The 15,769-nt window shown below is 47.9% G+C and overlaps 1 protein-coding gene across 1 annotated transcript in view; it reads right to left on the minus strand.

The window, feature by feature from the left end:
* Positions 1-15,769, minus strand: part of THSD4 (thrombospondin type 1 domain containing 4) — a 330,707-nt gene that overhangs the window by 288,935 nt on the left and 26,003 nt on the right. The window contains exon 4 of the mRNA XM_055002122.1: positions 242-686. Coding sequence (XP_054858097.1) covers positions 242-686 — 445 coding nt within the window. The remainder of the gene's footprint in view (positions 1-241; positions 687-15,769) is intronic.

The following is a 15,769-nucleotide window of genomic DNA, read 5'->3' on the forward strand; positions in this document are numbered from 1 at the left end:
AACCGGAAACATGTTAGATTCACAGTCTAGCAATGATAGCTAAGTGGAACTTCCATGTAAAGAAGCAGTATATCAGATTCTGGGGACATAAAACAGGAATGGACCTTCCTTCCTACCTTCCTTTTAAACTCCTAGAAGCATTTGATTGGAGCTACTGAAGAGAGAACATCAGATGTCTGAAACAAGGACGCTCCCCCACAGGCCACTACTCGTAAAGACAACAGATAAGACATCAACTTACATTTGTGTTGCAGAGTTTGTGTTGCTTGTAGGCGCCAGTGCACACAATTGTTGAGGTCCTCTGAGATGGAGGCTGGCCTTGGACTGGCTGGTGGGAGACAGGGACGTGAGCACTCAAGTCCGTACCATGGAATAAGCTTTGTGACACAGGAAATGGCTGGAAATGGGGAACCGTCTGCCGATAGATAGAACCACTGGCACCTTGCGGCCTTGGTTGAAGACTGCGATCTTCTTGGAGCAGACTGCCTTGGTGATGGGAAGGGTTTGCTGGATGTCCAAAGGGGCTCCCGATGCCCACACGTGGTTGGTTCGTTGCTTCCCGTGTCAACTGCCGCTGGCGTCGTGGCTTGCGTTGCAATTGCCCTGTGTCGGTCTGCAGTGGCAGGATGTAGGGCACTTTTCCATATCCGTATTTCCCAGGTCCAATGGGATTTTTATTTCTGCCTCTAAGGACAGGAGGAGAAGGGAGAATCACAGAGAAATAAAATAACTCAGTAGAAGTTAAACCACATGACTTTACTAATGCTTCCAACCTAGCCAAATTAAATGTGTAAGTGTAAATGTAAATGTGTGACAAACCAGTCTGTATAAGTTCTAAAAAAGGGGGGAAGGTACTCATTAGAGTTGGGCACGAACTGGAAAAAAACTGAACTGTGCAGTTCATGGTTCGTCGCATTTCATGAACCATGAACCACGAACTTTCACAAAGTTGCCCTGGTTCGTGAACCAATTTGTTTGGTTCATGAAAACGCCAATTCCAGGTCAGCAAATCTCCACTTCCAGGTCAGCAGAAGGTCACTTCTGGGTCAGCAGGAGGTCTGCAGAAAGCCCATCCCCCGTTGCCTAGGAAACTGATTGATCGGCGCCAGGCTGTCTGCAGTGACAAACCAAAAAACGAACCAAACAAACCGGCCTAAAGGTCATGGCGGTTCGTCAGAAACCGAAGGCTTATACTACATTGGAATCGGATGGTCTGGTTGTTTTGCTGCTACAAACCAACACAGCAAACTCCTTTGAAGCCTCACACAAGCCAATTAATCTCCACACCAAAAGGAGATGTTTACATTTACTAGCAAAGGAATGTTTTGGTTGCATCCTCCCTCTCCCCCCCTAATTGCATCTTCTCTCTCCTCCCCTCCTCCCCCCTCCTCTTCTATATTTGACCAGTTTCTGTTCCATGCATCTGACGAAGAGAACTTGATTCTCGAAAGCTTATGCTACAATAAAATTGGTTAGTCTTAAAGGTGCTACTGGACTCTTTTTGACGAAGCAAAACATAATCAGTTCTAGGACTAACATTAGACAACATGGAGCGATGGTTGTACAGAGGAGTACATAAATGGTGATGAAGTCTATGATCCCCAACTTGTTAGTGAAGCACCTGAGACCCCATCCCTACAATGCAGCCCTCCCATTTGAGTAAAAAGCCTTTTTGAATAGTTCGGTTTTGCATCGTTTACGGAAAGCCAGGAGAGTGGGGGCTCTTCTGACTTCCTCAGGCAGGTCATTCCTCTTCCATTCTTATTTTCTTCCCTACAGTCTTCCATTGGCCCTTGGGGATTCTTGTTACACAGACATCTTTGAAAATCATTGACTTAACTTTTCAGCATCTATGGCCTCTTGGGACTCAAAATCAGTCTACACGCCTTAAGCATGTGAGAATCAAAGCGTTAGCCTGCCAAACAAGAAGCCGCCATTCTGGAAACGTTTCCGTGCTCTTCACCTGCTTTTTGACAGTGACTGCTGTCGTGGGGGCACCTTTTCAATTTTCTGCCATTACAGATTGAAATGGCCCGGTTGGGATGGCCAAGAGAAAGGCAGTTGCTATAACGACAAACCAAAGGCTGCGGGAAAACAAGTAAGAAAGAATGCTGGAGCAGTCCTAGCAACAAGATCACAAGGAACGGGGACCCAGACCGCCCCCCCATTGCAGTGTCTTTCCCGTAATGTTCCGCAGGCAGGTAAGACATGTGGAAACAGCCCCAATTTCAGCCTTGAAAAAGAATTGCATTTGGAAGTAGAACCTAAACACAATTAAGCCAACTCTTGAGTATTAAAAAAAAAGCCACCATTGCTTAACTTGTCCTTTAAGGTGCTACTGGACTCTAACATGCCTCATCTATTCCAGACGAACGCAGCTACCAACCTAAGATATTTCTAACTTGTTTGCAAATTTCCACAAGTAGAATATTAGCACAATGCTCTTCCTTCAAGGAACTCAAGATGGCCCTATGTGGTTCTTCTTCCTCTAGTTTAACCTCAGAAAAATGTTTCAATGCTGAAAAAAAGTGACTGGTCCAAATTGAACCTCTGCAGTCCTGGTCCAAAATTAACTAGGGGTGTGCATTCAGATATTTCCAATCCTAAACAGTGCTCCAAATTCCCTGTTTTATGTCAGATATTTTCCATCTGAACCTATATGAAATTTCAGTCACTGTTATGGCTTGGAAACAGGGCCGGTGCGCGCATGGAGGCCAGGTAGGCGGTGGCCTCGGGCGCGCGGGCACTGGAGGGGCGCTGGAAGGGGTGTTGGGGGTGGAGACGCGCGCAGCGAAGCTGGCATGACTTGGCTGCAGCTACTGCTGCAGCCAGTCAGCCAGCCCCTTGCTGCCACCACCGCTGCCACACACCCCAGCCGGGCGCAGCCTCTGTGCGCCGCTCGAGCCCCGCTGCCGCCGCCACACTTCCCAGCCGGGCGCAGCCTCCACGCACCGCCCCAGCAGCGGCTCGCAGCTTCTGCTCCCGGCTGGGGCGTGTGGGGGCGGCGGCGGTGGAAGCACGGGGCTGGCTGGCTCCGCTGCGTGCTCCTCCGCCCCAGCCGGGCGCAGAAGCCGTGAGCTGCTGCTGGGGTGGCGCACGGAGCAGCCTCCGTGCGCCGCCCCAGCCCCGGCTCACAGCTTCTGCGCTCGGCTGGGGCATGTGGCGGCGGCAGCACGGGGCTGGCTGGCTGGCTGCAGCTACTGCTGCAGCCAGCCACCCCAGCTCTGCTGTGCACTCCTCCGCCCCAGCCGGGCGTAGAAGCCGTGAGCTGCTGCTGGGGCGGCGTACGGAGCAGCCTCCGCGCGCCGCTCCAGCAGCAGCTCGCAGCTTCTGCGCTCGGCGGTCCTCCACACGCCGCCCAGCCCCCCTGCAGCGCGTGATGACGTCTGCAATGACGTCATCACGCAGTCCGTGGCGCGCCCGCGTGCACACGCTGCCGCGGGCGCCAAAGCCTCTGGCACCGGCCCTGCTTGGAAACATCTGAATGCATAACCAGTATACCACTACTACTACTACAGAAGCACTGGGCACTACAGAGTGCCCTGGTATTCACTGTAGGTATTTATCTACATGTGCATGAGAAAGAACATACATCTATCCAAGAGGCAATGATTTATCTTCTAGAAGTCATTATAACCCAACCTCTCCGGTCATCTTCCAAGGCCCTGCTTTGGGTGCCTTACCATCTGTGGACAGACAGGTTGCAAGCAACACAATAAAGGGCCTTCTTGGCGGTGGCTCCAAAACTTTGGAACTCCCTCCCCAGGGAGATTTGTCTGTCTCCTTTTATTGTTGTTTCTGCCGGCAGGCAAATCTTTGTTTTGTTTGGCATCCCTTCCTTAACTTGTATTAGACATCCCTGGCTCAGTGCTTATGTGTTTTGTTTGTTTTAAATGGGTTGGGCTGGAAGACGCATAGAAAAAAAATAATCCCTGGAGAATAATGTTGCTGGGAGCTCACATTAAACATTTTAACTAGGCATCCTGCAACCGGGACAGTGATTTAAACAGGAAAATGCAGCCTGACGAGACTCAATATCATAGCTCTTTAAATATAATGAGGTTTCACCTTGTAGGGCATCGAATGTCATATTTCCTTCATCGTGCAAACATGTGGAAGAAAAAACTCAGCTCGCAGTTTCTAATGATTAACATCTTTATCAGTGCTCGTTTTCTCCTCTTAACCAAGCCTGTTTAGAAAGAAACCATTAATAGTTCTTGGTTATGCCTTCAAGGACTTTGTGTTCAGCCTTGGCAACCTCTTTGTGAAGTAGGAACGTTTGTTGCTTTGAGAGAGGCAATTATGAGTCCAATTAAAAAGAAAAAAATAATAATATCTTGGCTGGTAGCTTGTTATGTTTGGTCCTGGGGTCTGTCAAGCAGAAGACAGAAAATCAGGCAAAGCATGGAGAAGGAATGTTGTCAAGATTTTGGCACACGGAGAACTTCACCTAACAATCAGCACTCACAACTCATTCAGGGTTTTTCTGCTTAACACATTTCTGCTTAACACATCGCTGGAAATAGCTTACTCTCAAAAGAGTCGGCTTGTATTGAAAGGCGCACACCCCATTTTGGTGACGATAAAGGAGCTCTGGAGGTGAAAGTGTTCACTCAGGAGAAGTCACCCTCCCTCACTCGGAATTGGCATCACATGCCCTCGGTGACATTAGGAGATAGCCAAATATGATCAACCATGCAATAATACCAAATCATTACATGCATTATGTGATCCCTGATTGGTTGGGATGATTCCGGAATGACCCTGATTGGTTGGGATGACTCTCAGGAGAAGTAAGAATCCCTAAACATGGGTGGGGGAAAACTGAAACAGCAAAGAAAAAACAAAAGGCAGCAAACAGGATTTTAGAAAGAGGTTAATATTCTTTATAGTTAAGGGGTTTGGGGAAAACGTTTCTCCTCTCCCACAAAAGCACGACACTTTAAAATTGGAACAAGCAGACGAGTGCAGCCCCAGTAGAAAGGGTTCCCTGAAGACAGAAAGTTTGAAAAATACTGGGTTAAAAAGGAACCTCTCCACCCCATCCCACCATCACTGTTCCAGCACTTGCTAGAAACCTGGCTTTTAAAGAGGGCATTAAAACTTTACAACTCTTTGCGTTTCAGATTGATGAATTGTTATTACATACAGCTTGTGATTGATTTTTACACCACTGTCTCTGCCCTGCAGTTTGGATTATTCTAGCATTGCTTGGTTTGTCTATACTGCTGTGTATTGCTTCAAGTCTTCTTATAATTCAGCATGTGGATTCTGTTTAGGACAGAAGGACAGGGCACAAATGTTTCATACAATCAAACACAATCCACTATGCCCGTTATGTTCATGACACTAACACCCTCTTAAAATCTGCACAAAATCCATCTCCCACACACAGTTAACACTCTCGTCAGTTAGACAGTCTCTACACCATGCCACAACCAGCTTGTAAAAGGTTTAGTCAGGACAGAGGAAGGCTAAGGTTTCCTGTTTGAAAATAAAAAGCAATGGCATATGCGTTGGAATGCATTTTCTTTTTGCCGTCGTCAAAAACAACCCCCCACGACTCCGGCTCTGTTTGAACAAGAAAGCGAGGAAGATACTGTTCATGTTGCTGAGAATGGCCTGGATTCATGCCGAGATTGCTTTCCGATCAAACGATAACCCCCCAACCTCACTACTTGCGGGAGAGAAAGCTGACTATGATAAAGAAAACTTCAGTCTGTTACTTGAGTAGATCTTGTCTGATAAGTGATGTTTCGTTCCTGCCGTGAGAACTTGGGGTGGCCCCTAAAGACAAACTCTTTACGGTAAAACTTCTTGTATGTGCATTAGGACTTGTGGTGGGCATCAGCGGAGAGAGAAAGAAAGCGGTTCTCTATTATTATTTTCCATAAGTTGGACCCACAAGGAATCATGGAAGGGTGAAAGATTAGGAAGTTTTCCAATGACTCAAATCTCTCCCTACAGGAAATCAGAAACTGGTAGGGACTTGAATACGCCGACTTCCTCTTTGTTTTCTTTCTTTTTTATTTCTTTGATGCTGCAATAGGAGTTCTGCAAGATGCTTTCGGCACAGATGATCCTGCTTAAAGGAAAGAGATGTGTCTGAAACTGCATGATTAATTACTAGTCCCTTTCCAGTTAGACGGGCATATGTGCACCACAAATGTGCCTCATTTTAACCGTCATGACTTCTGCAAAATTGCATGAAAAAGTAACTTCAGAACAAGGGCCAAGCTACACATGACGAACGACACTTGAACGGCAAGTGTATTTCTCCCTGTTCACTTGCCCTCCACTCAATCCACTTGCCGTTCAAGTGTCATTTGTCATGTGTAGCTTGGCCCTGAGAGGCCGTTTCTTCCATGGACTGAGGCAGGCTTCTTCCTGCCTTTGCCCCAGAAATGCTAGATGCATGCATCAACAGTTGAATATCTGATGAAGTCAGCTTTGACTCATGAAAGATTATCCTCTGGAAAATGTTGTTGGTCTTTAAGGGGACACTGGACTCCAACAGCTTGAATGTGAATTCAGCTGTCTGGCTTTCCCCTCCCCGTGCTTCAAATTAAGCATTGCCTTTATAATGATGAATTGAATTGTCATTCGACACCCTATTTCTTTAAGAAAGAAAAGTCGATCCTCCCTCTGGTTGCCAGGCTCGGAATCGCATGTTATCAGAGAATGTCACACGTAGGACTCCTGGGCCGTTTCCAGACGGCTTACCTTCTGCCGCTCCATGCCGTAACGTCGCGGCTCGTGCCGGAGAAAACACGAAATAGCGCGTTTTCTCGCGTGAGTTTTGCACAACATCGCACAAAACTCGCGCGAGAAAACGTGATATTTCGCGTTCGCCACAGCACGAGCTGTGGCGTTGTGGCATGGAGCGGCAGAAGGTAAGCCGTCTGGAAACGGCCCAGCTTAACAAACCAACCCACATGCTCTTTTTTGGGGTAATGCAAAACCAATGACAATCTTAGCCTGGTGCCTTAGATCAAGTGGTAACATCCTTGATTTATTATTCTGCAAGTAGACAGGCAACCAAAAAAAAAGAACCACCAACCATCCTGGTTCCTTACCACCCATTGCTTCTGGCCTTGGGTAGGACGTTTGGAACATGCACGCATCTTTATAATTCCTAACAGCAGCAGTGATTTTATGCGGTTTAACTGAAAAGATAACCCCCGCCTTCTCCCCTAAACTGAAATGACGTCTTGCGCTATGAAATGCACACCTCGGGTGGGGTGTCTGTTTGCAAGAACCAGAAGAATTAACAAGGTTTTTACTGGCACTTTTTAAAACCATCTCTGCTCATCCCTCCCCTTTGCAGTCATTCACACCTTTCCCATTGTAGTTCAGTTGTGGGAATATAACTCCAGATCAGCCCCCAAAGCTCAGTGAGCAAAGCCCCTCTTTGTAGCCTGCCGTTCTCTCCTGATAATGCAACTGGCCATAGCCACAATGCCACTGACCACTTCAAAGGAGCTTGCAACCAGCAGACGGGCCTTGCAAAGCGTAATCCCCGCGTTCCCTTCCCACTCCCCCCACCACCACCAGCAGCCTCAAATAAAACACCTTTTATTGCCTCGATCTGTCTTTCTCCTCCCTTGCAGCGGATTCAAAGTGTCTAGCATTTTATTGCTCACCCTGCCCCCTTTACAAGCTGCTGCCGTCTGTAATTTCAGTCATTTCCCTCTTTTAAAATATCAAATCAACATTTCAAACATATATCACAATGAATAAAACTCCGGGGCACTCCATTTTTTTTTCTTTTTCCAAGACAGTCGTTTGGATTTAGGTTTCTCGTACTCCATTATGCCAACCCAAGGGATGAATTTAGAGCTGGTTGTTCAAATTTCAGCTGGAAGATTCTGTTTGGAGGTGCGCGGCGGGGGAAATGAACTTTGGCAAGAGCTGCACTCAGACAACCAACTGCAGTTTATCACGGATGAGAACTTGCCTGGTTTCAGATCCACCCACCCCCACCTGCAGAGCTGGGATTCAAGATGTTGTGTGGTTTGACAAGAACACTCAACTTGTTGTGATGTGAAAGTCAAGGATAAACTGAACTCGTTTGCATCCCGATGTGATGAGTTATCATGACGTCTGAACGCATCTTGTCTACTCATTGGCAGCAGCTTTCTGGGATCTCAGGCAGACGTCACTCACTACTTCAGAACCCTTAACTAGTGATGCCAAGGACTCATTTTGGACCTTCTGCATACAAAGCACGCACCCTATGGCTTCCCAGGGTGCACATTTCAACAATCTGGGTCACTAGGTAGCCCAAGGAAAAGTTCCAGGGAACGGGAACACTGGCTCACCACCAATTCAGTTTGGTTGCTTCAAGATATAGGCCGAATCCACACTTACCAGGCACAGCGCTAAGCAGGCGGAGTAAGAGCGTCTTTCTGGCGCGTTTTATGACATCACGCCACAAGAGCGGCATCATGGTGCGATGACATCATAAATCGCGCCAGAAAGACGCTCTCACTCCACCTGCTTAGCGCTGTGCCGGTAAGTGTGGATTCAGCCAAAGTATGTGAGCCGATCTGACCGTTCTAAAACTGCAACATAAAGGCTAAATATTTGTGTCCATTTCCCCCGTATATACACTGAAAAAACGTTTAACAGACCACCATCAAATCTGTCCGCCCTTGGCTAAAGCCGACTTCATATCTGGAGAGGGGGCTACAAATGGAATTTGACCAAACAGACGGCGCTTGCCGGATAATGCCGGAGACTTCCGTGCCATCTCCTCACACGGGAAGAAGAGCACTCTCAAACACCAGGTGGATTCGCAGCCCTGTCTGAAGCAAAGCCGCTCATACATCATCTTGCGGTCCTGTATCACTGCCCTGGACAGATGAACATTCCAGGCACTCGCGTTTCACTGTTGAGCTTTTAAACCAAACATGGTGAATAAAGTTTAAGCACAAGCCCATTACAGCAGAGACACAGGCAAGAAATCATCCCCCAGCAACGCTGTTGTAAGTTCAGTCCGTCAAAACCGTAACATCAAGAGGAACCTGCCATTCATTTCTGCAATGTGTACATGCCTCCGTAATGTAAACGCTGGCCGTTCTCCAAAAGGGTGTGATTCTGTGTGCCCAACTGTTTCTTAGAAGCAGCCCTATAGAACTCCTTGAGCAGGAAAAAGGGACGGGAGATGAGAGAACCTCTGGAGAAAGGGAAACGAAGGCCAAAGTGGTACAGCACGCCACTTCTGCATCACAACCTGGGTAATGCTTGAATACACGCTCTCTTGAGTTGAGTGCATAGGTTTAGCAGCAATAGTACATGGCAGGATCCTTGCACTATCAAGTCTGCAGCATTCCCCACCCACTATATCTTTCAATTTGGGATTTTTTGCACTGATGGGATCAGGGCTGGTCCCACCCCAACAGGCAGGGATGGGTGGATTTACCAAATTAAGCAGGAAACCGAGGAGAACATGTTGCCTTCGTATTTCTAACTCTGCCCTCATTCCCACGTTCTCAATCCAAGCCCTGCCTTGAACCTCAAAGTATTTCTCCTTGGTGGACACCAGCATCTCATCCTATGAAACATCACAACCCATCTTCTTTTGTTTTTCAACCACAACGTGGAGGAAGCACAATGAGACGTAAATATAATAAGTAAAATATATAAGCAGCATTTCTCAGCATAATCTTGCGCAGAAAATATACAAATAAGATGCCCCTCCAAAAACAGTGTTTTGTCATTTGCTAAATGGAAAAAAAAAACCATTTCCCTCCTTCCAGCCCAGGAAACAAACTAATTGTAGCATACTAATGTAACCAGATGGTCATCTTTGCATGATAACTTGTGGCACGTGCTATTCCTAAATATGACTGCACGGGTTGTCTTGACCAATAAATAAGCATTTTGAGAGGCCATCATATTACGCCTTCAGTAGCAGCGTCTACCAAATTATTAGTTGTTTTCCAATAGCCAACATAACCGCTTTTTCATTTCACAGCACAGGATAACAGCGGCAGGGCAGCAAAACAGAAGGGAAACCAAGTCGTGATACAAGACGCTGATGATTTCCAAATTCTTTCCTCCGTACAAATCCTTCCTCCAGTCCTCCCCCTTCCCGGATATAAAAATGTCTTTGAAAAACCCTTGTATTCGCTGCCATTAATATTTTGACAAAACGGCAAGCCGAGTCAATGTTTTTCATTAGCAGGGGGAGGCGTAATTCCTTTCAACTCCCCCTGTTTGCTTAAGGCGAGGTTACCCACCCACCTCATTAGCCTCTCATAAATCTCAGTGACAATTACTGCCCCCTACTCCCCGCAAAGGGGAGTATATAAAAGGGTTGATTCAGACCAGAGCCTGCACCAAATCTGGACACAGAAAGCCACATACAAACACTATGGCATGTGGAGTGATATTGGGGGTAAGGTGCTCAACACAAACACATACTCGGTAGAGGTGCAGAAGTCCCTTGCATGTAGACAAGTCAGAACGAGCGCAAATGTTGCCAAGTGTGTTTGGAACAGGAGCGAAGTAGAAGTGAGAGCAAAAACCACAGCAGCGTAACGCTGACTCTTGTAGCACCACTCCCTAGGGTTGCCAGTTTCAAGGTGGCAGCTGGAGATCTCCCGGAATTGCAACTGATCTCCAGCCAACAGAGATCAGTTCTCCTGGAGAAAATGGCTGCTTTGGAGGGTGGACTCTACGGCATTATACCCAGCTGAGGCCCCTCCCTTCCCCAAGCCCCACCCTCTCCAGGCTCCACCCCCAAAATCTCCAGGAATTTCCCAACCCAGAGCTGGCACCCCTACCACTCCCCCAGATTCCCAGGGACAAGAGGATTCTGGACCATGACCGAGCTTGAACTATCCATACTCTCATCCTTGCGCCTGCAGCCTCAGCGGTACAAACAACGGGAAATTATTTATTTATTATTTATTTTAGTCCGCTCTCCCTGCAAAGTGGGCTCAGAGCAGAGCACAACATAGTTTTTAAAAATGGCAGCAGTTACATTATATTAAAACATCATAATACAGCACACACAGTTCATCCCCATTCTCCAAATACCCCCAAATCAGGAGAGCACAGGTCCCCCCCACCACTGGCGGAAGGCTGATGGAAGAACCCACCCGCCTCAACCCCCAGAAGCCTGGTGGAACATCTCTGTCTTACAAGCCTGGCGGAACAATAATAGGTCCCGCTGGGTTCAGGTCTCCAAAGACAGAGAGTTCCACCAGGTGGGTGCCAAGGCTGAAAAAGCCCTGGCTCTAGTCACGGCAAGGCAAATCTCCTTGGGGCCAGAGATCACCAACAGCTGTTTTTTCTGCTAACCGGAGCATTCTCCAGGGAACACAGGCTGAGAGATGGTTTCAGTCCACTAAGGGTCTTGATCGTTAAAACCCAAACGTTGACCCTGATCCGGAATTCCACTGGAAGAGTTGCCATTTGCCCACTGACTGTGGCGGAACCCCCATCAGCGCTCCCGTCCCCTACCAGCACTCAAGGGGTGGAGGGGGGAAACAGGGAGGCACAGGGGATCTTCCCATGCTGCAATATCACTTCTGGCTACATAACCAGAAGTGATGTCACTACGTCACTGGTTTTTACCATACAGTTTCAGGAGTAATCCTGGAGTATCCCACAACATGGTGACATCACTTCCGGTTACACAGCCAGAAGTGACGCTGAGGCATCAGGTAAGGCTGCCCCTGCCAGTCTCCGTGCCCCATAATTCCCCTGGTTTAACCCCCTGCAACACATCATTAAGGGAAGGATAGCGCTCATGGACCCCGAAGGGTGTGCATCTGTGTAGCCATACAGAACTCCTTGCATTGGAAAAAGCAGTTTGGGGTTAATATTCAGGGCAAAATGGCATGAGCATCAACTGATGGAGAATTCAGAGTTTCAGGCCTTTCATTAGTCTGGATTAAGAAAGAGTGCTTCATCTCATCAGCAGGGCTCATTTTGAGGGGGAACGCACAGGAATACAGTTCCTGTAGTTCTCCGAAGAGAACTGGAGAACTGGCCTGGGTTGGGCCCAAATGGCCAGAATTGTGCCTAAAACAGCCAGTATTGGTCCCAAAACAGCCAGGATCAGGCCTCTTAGGGGTGGTGGATCACTCTCCCGCTCAGCAGCGGCCCAATTCTGACCATTTGGGCCCCTTTTCAGCCGCTTTTTGCCATTTTGGGCCCAATTTCAGCCCTGAATGGCCAGGATTGGGTCCAAAACAGCCAGGATAGGTGAGGACAAGGGGTGTGACATACGCAAATCAGTTATGCTAATGACACACTTCCGGTGATGGCAAGGGGTGTGGCATATGCTAATGAGTTATGCTAATGAGTTATTCCAATGCGTTCCTGCAGATCTTTTTCTACGAAATGATCCCTGCTCATCAGAAAGGGATCTTCTTTGTGAGTACAAACTCCACCCCTGGCCACACCTTCAGATCAGAGCGCCTCCTGTGCATATGGAAAGTCACAGGTTCGATCCCCGGCACCTCCATTTAAAAATGGGACTCGGGGACAAAGGAGGTGGTGAGAGGGAAGCCGTTCCTCTGCCTGTAGTCCTGGAAAGCCACCTCCAAATTCATGGTAGTTAACGCTGAGCTAGACGCACCAACGGTCTGCCCTTGGTAACAGGCAGTTTTGCATGCTCGTGACTCAAGTGAACTACCTGCATCCGTGTGAGAGCCAAGCTACAAGTGACGCCTGACACAGGTTGGACACTTGTCAGCTTCCCTCAAGTTTTGATGGGAAATGTAGGCATCCTGGTCTTGCAGCTTACAGAAGTTTACAGAGCGGCAGTCTATGGAAGGGAGAACATGCGGTCGGGAGGAGAGTGCAGGTGGTGGGCTCTTGCCAGGCGCCCCCCTTCCCCTCTGCTGTGTGTGTGTGTGGAGGGGGGGGGGTTCTGTAAACTTTAATTAAATGGAGAGCCAAGCTGTAAAACCAGGACGCCTACATTTCCCATCAAAACTTGAGGGAAGCTGACAAGTGTCCAACCTGTGTCAGGCGTCACTTGTAGCTTGGCTCTGAGACAGAAAGGGCTAGACAAAAAAAAAGAAATCACTTGTTTTCACAGAGCCCTGCTTGTAATATATATAAGACCGATTTCCTTGAAATCAAATTGCCTTTCCATGCTAGGGAGGGTGCTAGCAGATGTGTGACTCATTCCCAAAAGTATGTGCTCCTCATGAAGACATGGGAGCAGCTCACAGGAGCTGTGGCCATGCCTGAAATACATCATGTAGGAAGCAGCACCGGAGCAGAGGCATATTTACCAGAAGAGCGAGACACCTACAGCTTCCGCTGATCGTACTGAGAGCAGTTCAGCCCAGGCTGGGAAAGTGTTTATGGTCGAAACATCCCAGGGATCTCTGAAATGTGACTTCAGGCAGAAAAGAAAATCCTGTGTCCAATTTGGCTGCAATATCATTGCAGTAAACCTAATGTTGGTTGGTCACCCCTATTTGGTCACTAGCCGAGGCTGGACCGCTTCTGAGAGTAGGTTTCTCAGGCACCCACCAACGGTAAGCAAGCTCCCAGCAATGTGCCCCACAACCTGCCGATCTCTGGTGATCGGTGGGAAAAGGCAAGCCACTCAAGCGATTACCAGCTACCAGGAGGCAACCCGGACAAGCACGCAGTGGGTGCACTCCTGACGGGGCGTGATGATACCACTTCTTGACATGGGAGCGCTCCCACACTTCAGCCTTCATGGGGACCAATTTTGGCCCCAGGATTAGTCCCATGCAAAGCACAGGAACACTCCTGCGGTGAGTGTGATAATGTCACTTGAGGAAGTGTTGTGGTTTCCCACCCACTTCAGGAAGAGTCATAATTGCATCGGGGCCAGGAGCACACATGCGCAAAGATTATGCCTCCTGTAAATACCAGGTCCTCCCTCCCTAGGGGTACCTGGCAACCCAAATAATACGCTGGATTTGGGGTGTGTGCGCGGGCACGTGTGAGTGTGATACCCTCAAGTCATAGCTGACATGGCGACCCCTGGTGGAGTATTTATGACAAGAGGTGGTTTGCCATTGCCTGCCTCTGCAACCCCGGTCTTCGTTGGAGGTCTCCCATCCAATTACTAACCAAGGCTGATCCTGCTTAGCTTCAGAGATCCAATGAGATCAGGCTCACTTACGCTATCCAGGTCAGGGTGGGGTGGGAGTAGGCCTTCTGTTTATCTGCCCCGAGCATGGATTTCCTGCCCCCAGCCTCAATTTCCCACCCTGAAGGAATTGAGGAACAGGAAAAAAAAATGGCCTTTGCATTGTAAGATCCAGGTCCGATAGCACCTTAGAGACCAATTAAATCTACAGGGTGTGAGCTTTTGAGAGCCACGGCTCCCTTCACCAGACACATGGAGTGGGAAAAGGCAGAGGGTGGGAGGCACACTGCAAATTAGACTGTCAGGAAGCTGGCTGTAATACATCTGCCAGGCCATTCCATCGCTGACTTAAGAGGAGCCGTTTTCAAGCAGAGAAACTTCAAAAGGAAATTACAAAGGGAGATTGCTGAAATTGAGTTTATTTGCAAATTTGGAACAATGGATCCCCCAGGGGTTGAATCAGACACAAGATTTTTCTTGCATTATAGATGCTAATTTTACACACTTCCCACCCATATCTAGATCTAGATAATTACAACAATCTAGATAATTACAACATCTATTGTAGCCCTGACAATCTAATTTTCAATATGCCTCCTGGACGTTAAAGACTCCTACCATTTCCAATGTTTCTGAGGACAGGAGCCTTGACTTTCGAAAGCTCACACCCAGGAAATCAAGTTCATTGCTAAGGTGCTCCTGGACCCAAATCTTGCTCTTCTACTACAGACCAACGCACCTGAAACCACCTTTGCATAGTAATGCATTATGCATTTCCCCCTAGTATCTATGGTAAAAGCCATAAAGTCTGAGGGAGTCTTCCAGTGTCACCCGGAAGTGACACCTCATCCTCCCAAATTCCACCCTCCCTAGGTAAGAGTAAGAAGAGCTGCATTACCTCTGCCTCACTGCCACCAGCTTAACACGTCTTACGTCCTCTTTCTCCAAGTTGTTTTTAAAACACAGTGCAATGAGCCGTGCATGCCCAACCGAGATCCTCACACCCTTGTGCAAGTTCAGGAAGCCCTACTGGGCATGCGGCACACACCGAGCTCTCTTTAAAGCCATCTGGGAGATAATGGGGGAACGTGGCATTGCCCATGTAGAGGCATGCTAAAGTCTATCCCCTTCCTCCAGGTGTCTTTCAACAGCATGCCCAGTTCACAAGAATTCCCAACAGACTGAGAGAATGTACCATTATTGGCTCTTTTGCATTATCTTATTCTACGTACCAGAAGAAATATCCATCCTGATCAATCCGCCCCGACTTCCCTCTTCCAAATAGCAAAATAGTAGAGTCCAGTAGCACCTTTAAGACCAACCAACTTTATTGTAGCATACGCTTTCGAGAGCCACAGCTCTCTTCGTCAGATGCATCAGCTTTCAAGAGCCACAGCTCTCTTCATCAGAGGCATCAGCTTTCAAGAACCACAGCTCTCTTCATCAAATGCATGCAGATTCCAACTAGCAGCGCTATTGGTATACAAAATCAGAACTTGGAGAACTAATATGAGCCACACAGTTCTAGTTATTCCTCCTTTTACTAGTCAACTGCCTAGCAGCAGCAGACACAACTTGTCTACAGGGGGTACAAATGTTATATCTTGCTTCTCTGAACGGGCTCCTCAACTCCCAAAGCGTATTTGGTTTGGACTCTGTCCCACTGCATCCAAG

The sequence above is a fragment of the Eublepharis macularius genome, chromosome 18 (genome assembly GCF_028583425.1).
Source record: "Eublepharis macularius isolate TG4126 chromosome 18, MPM_Emac_v1.0, whole genome shotgun sequence".
Taxonomy (NCBI): Eukaryota; Metazoa; Chordata; class Lepidosauria; order Squamata; family Eublepharidae; genus Eublepharis; species Eublepharis macularius.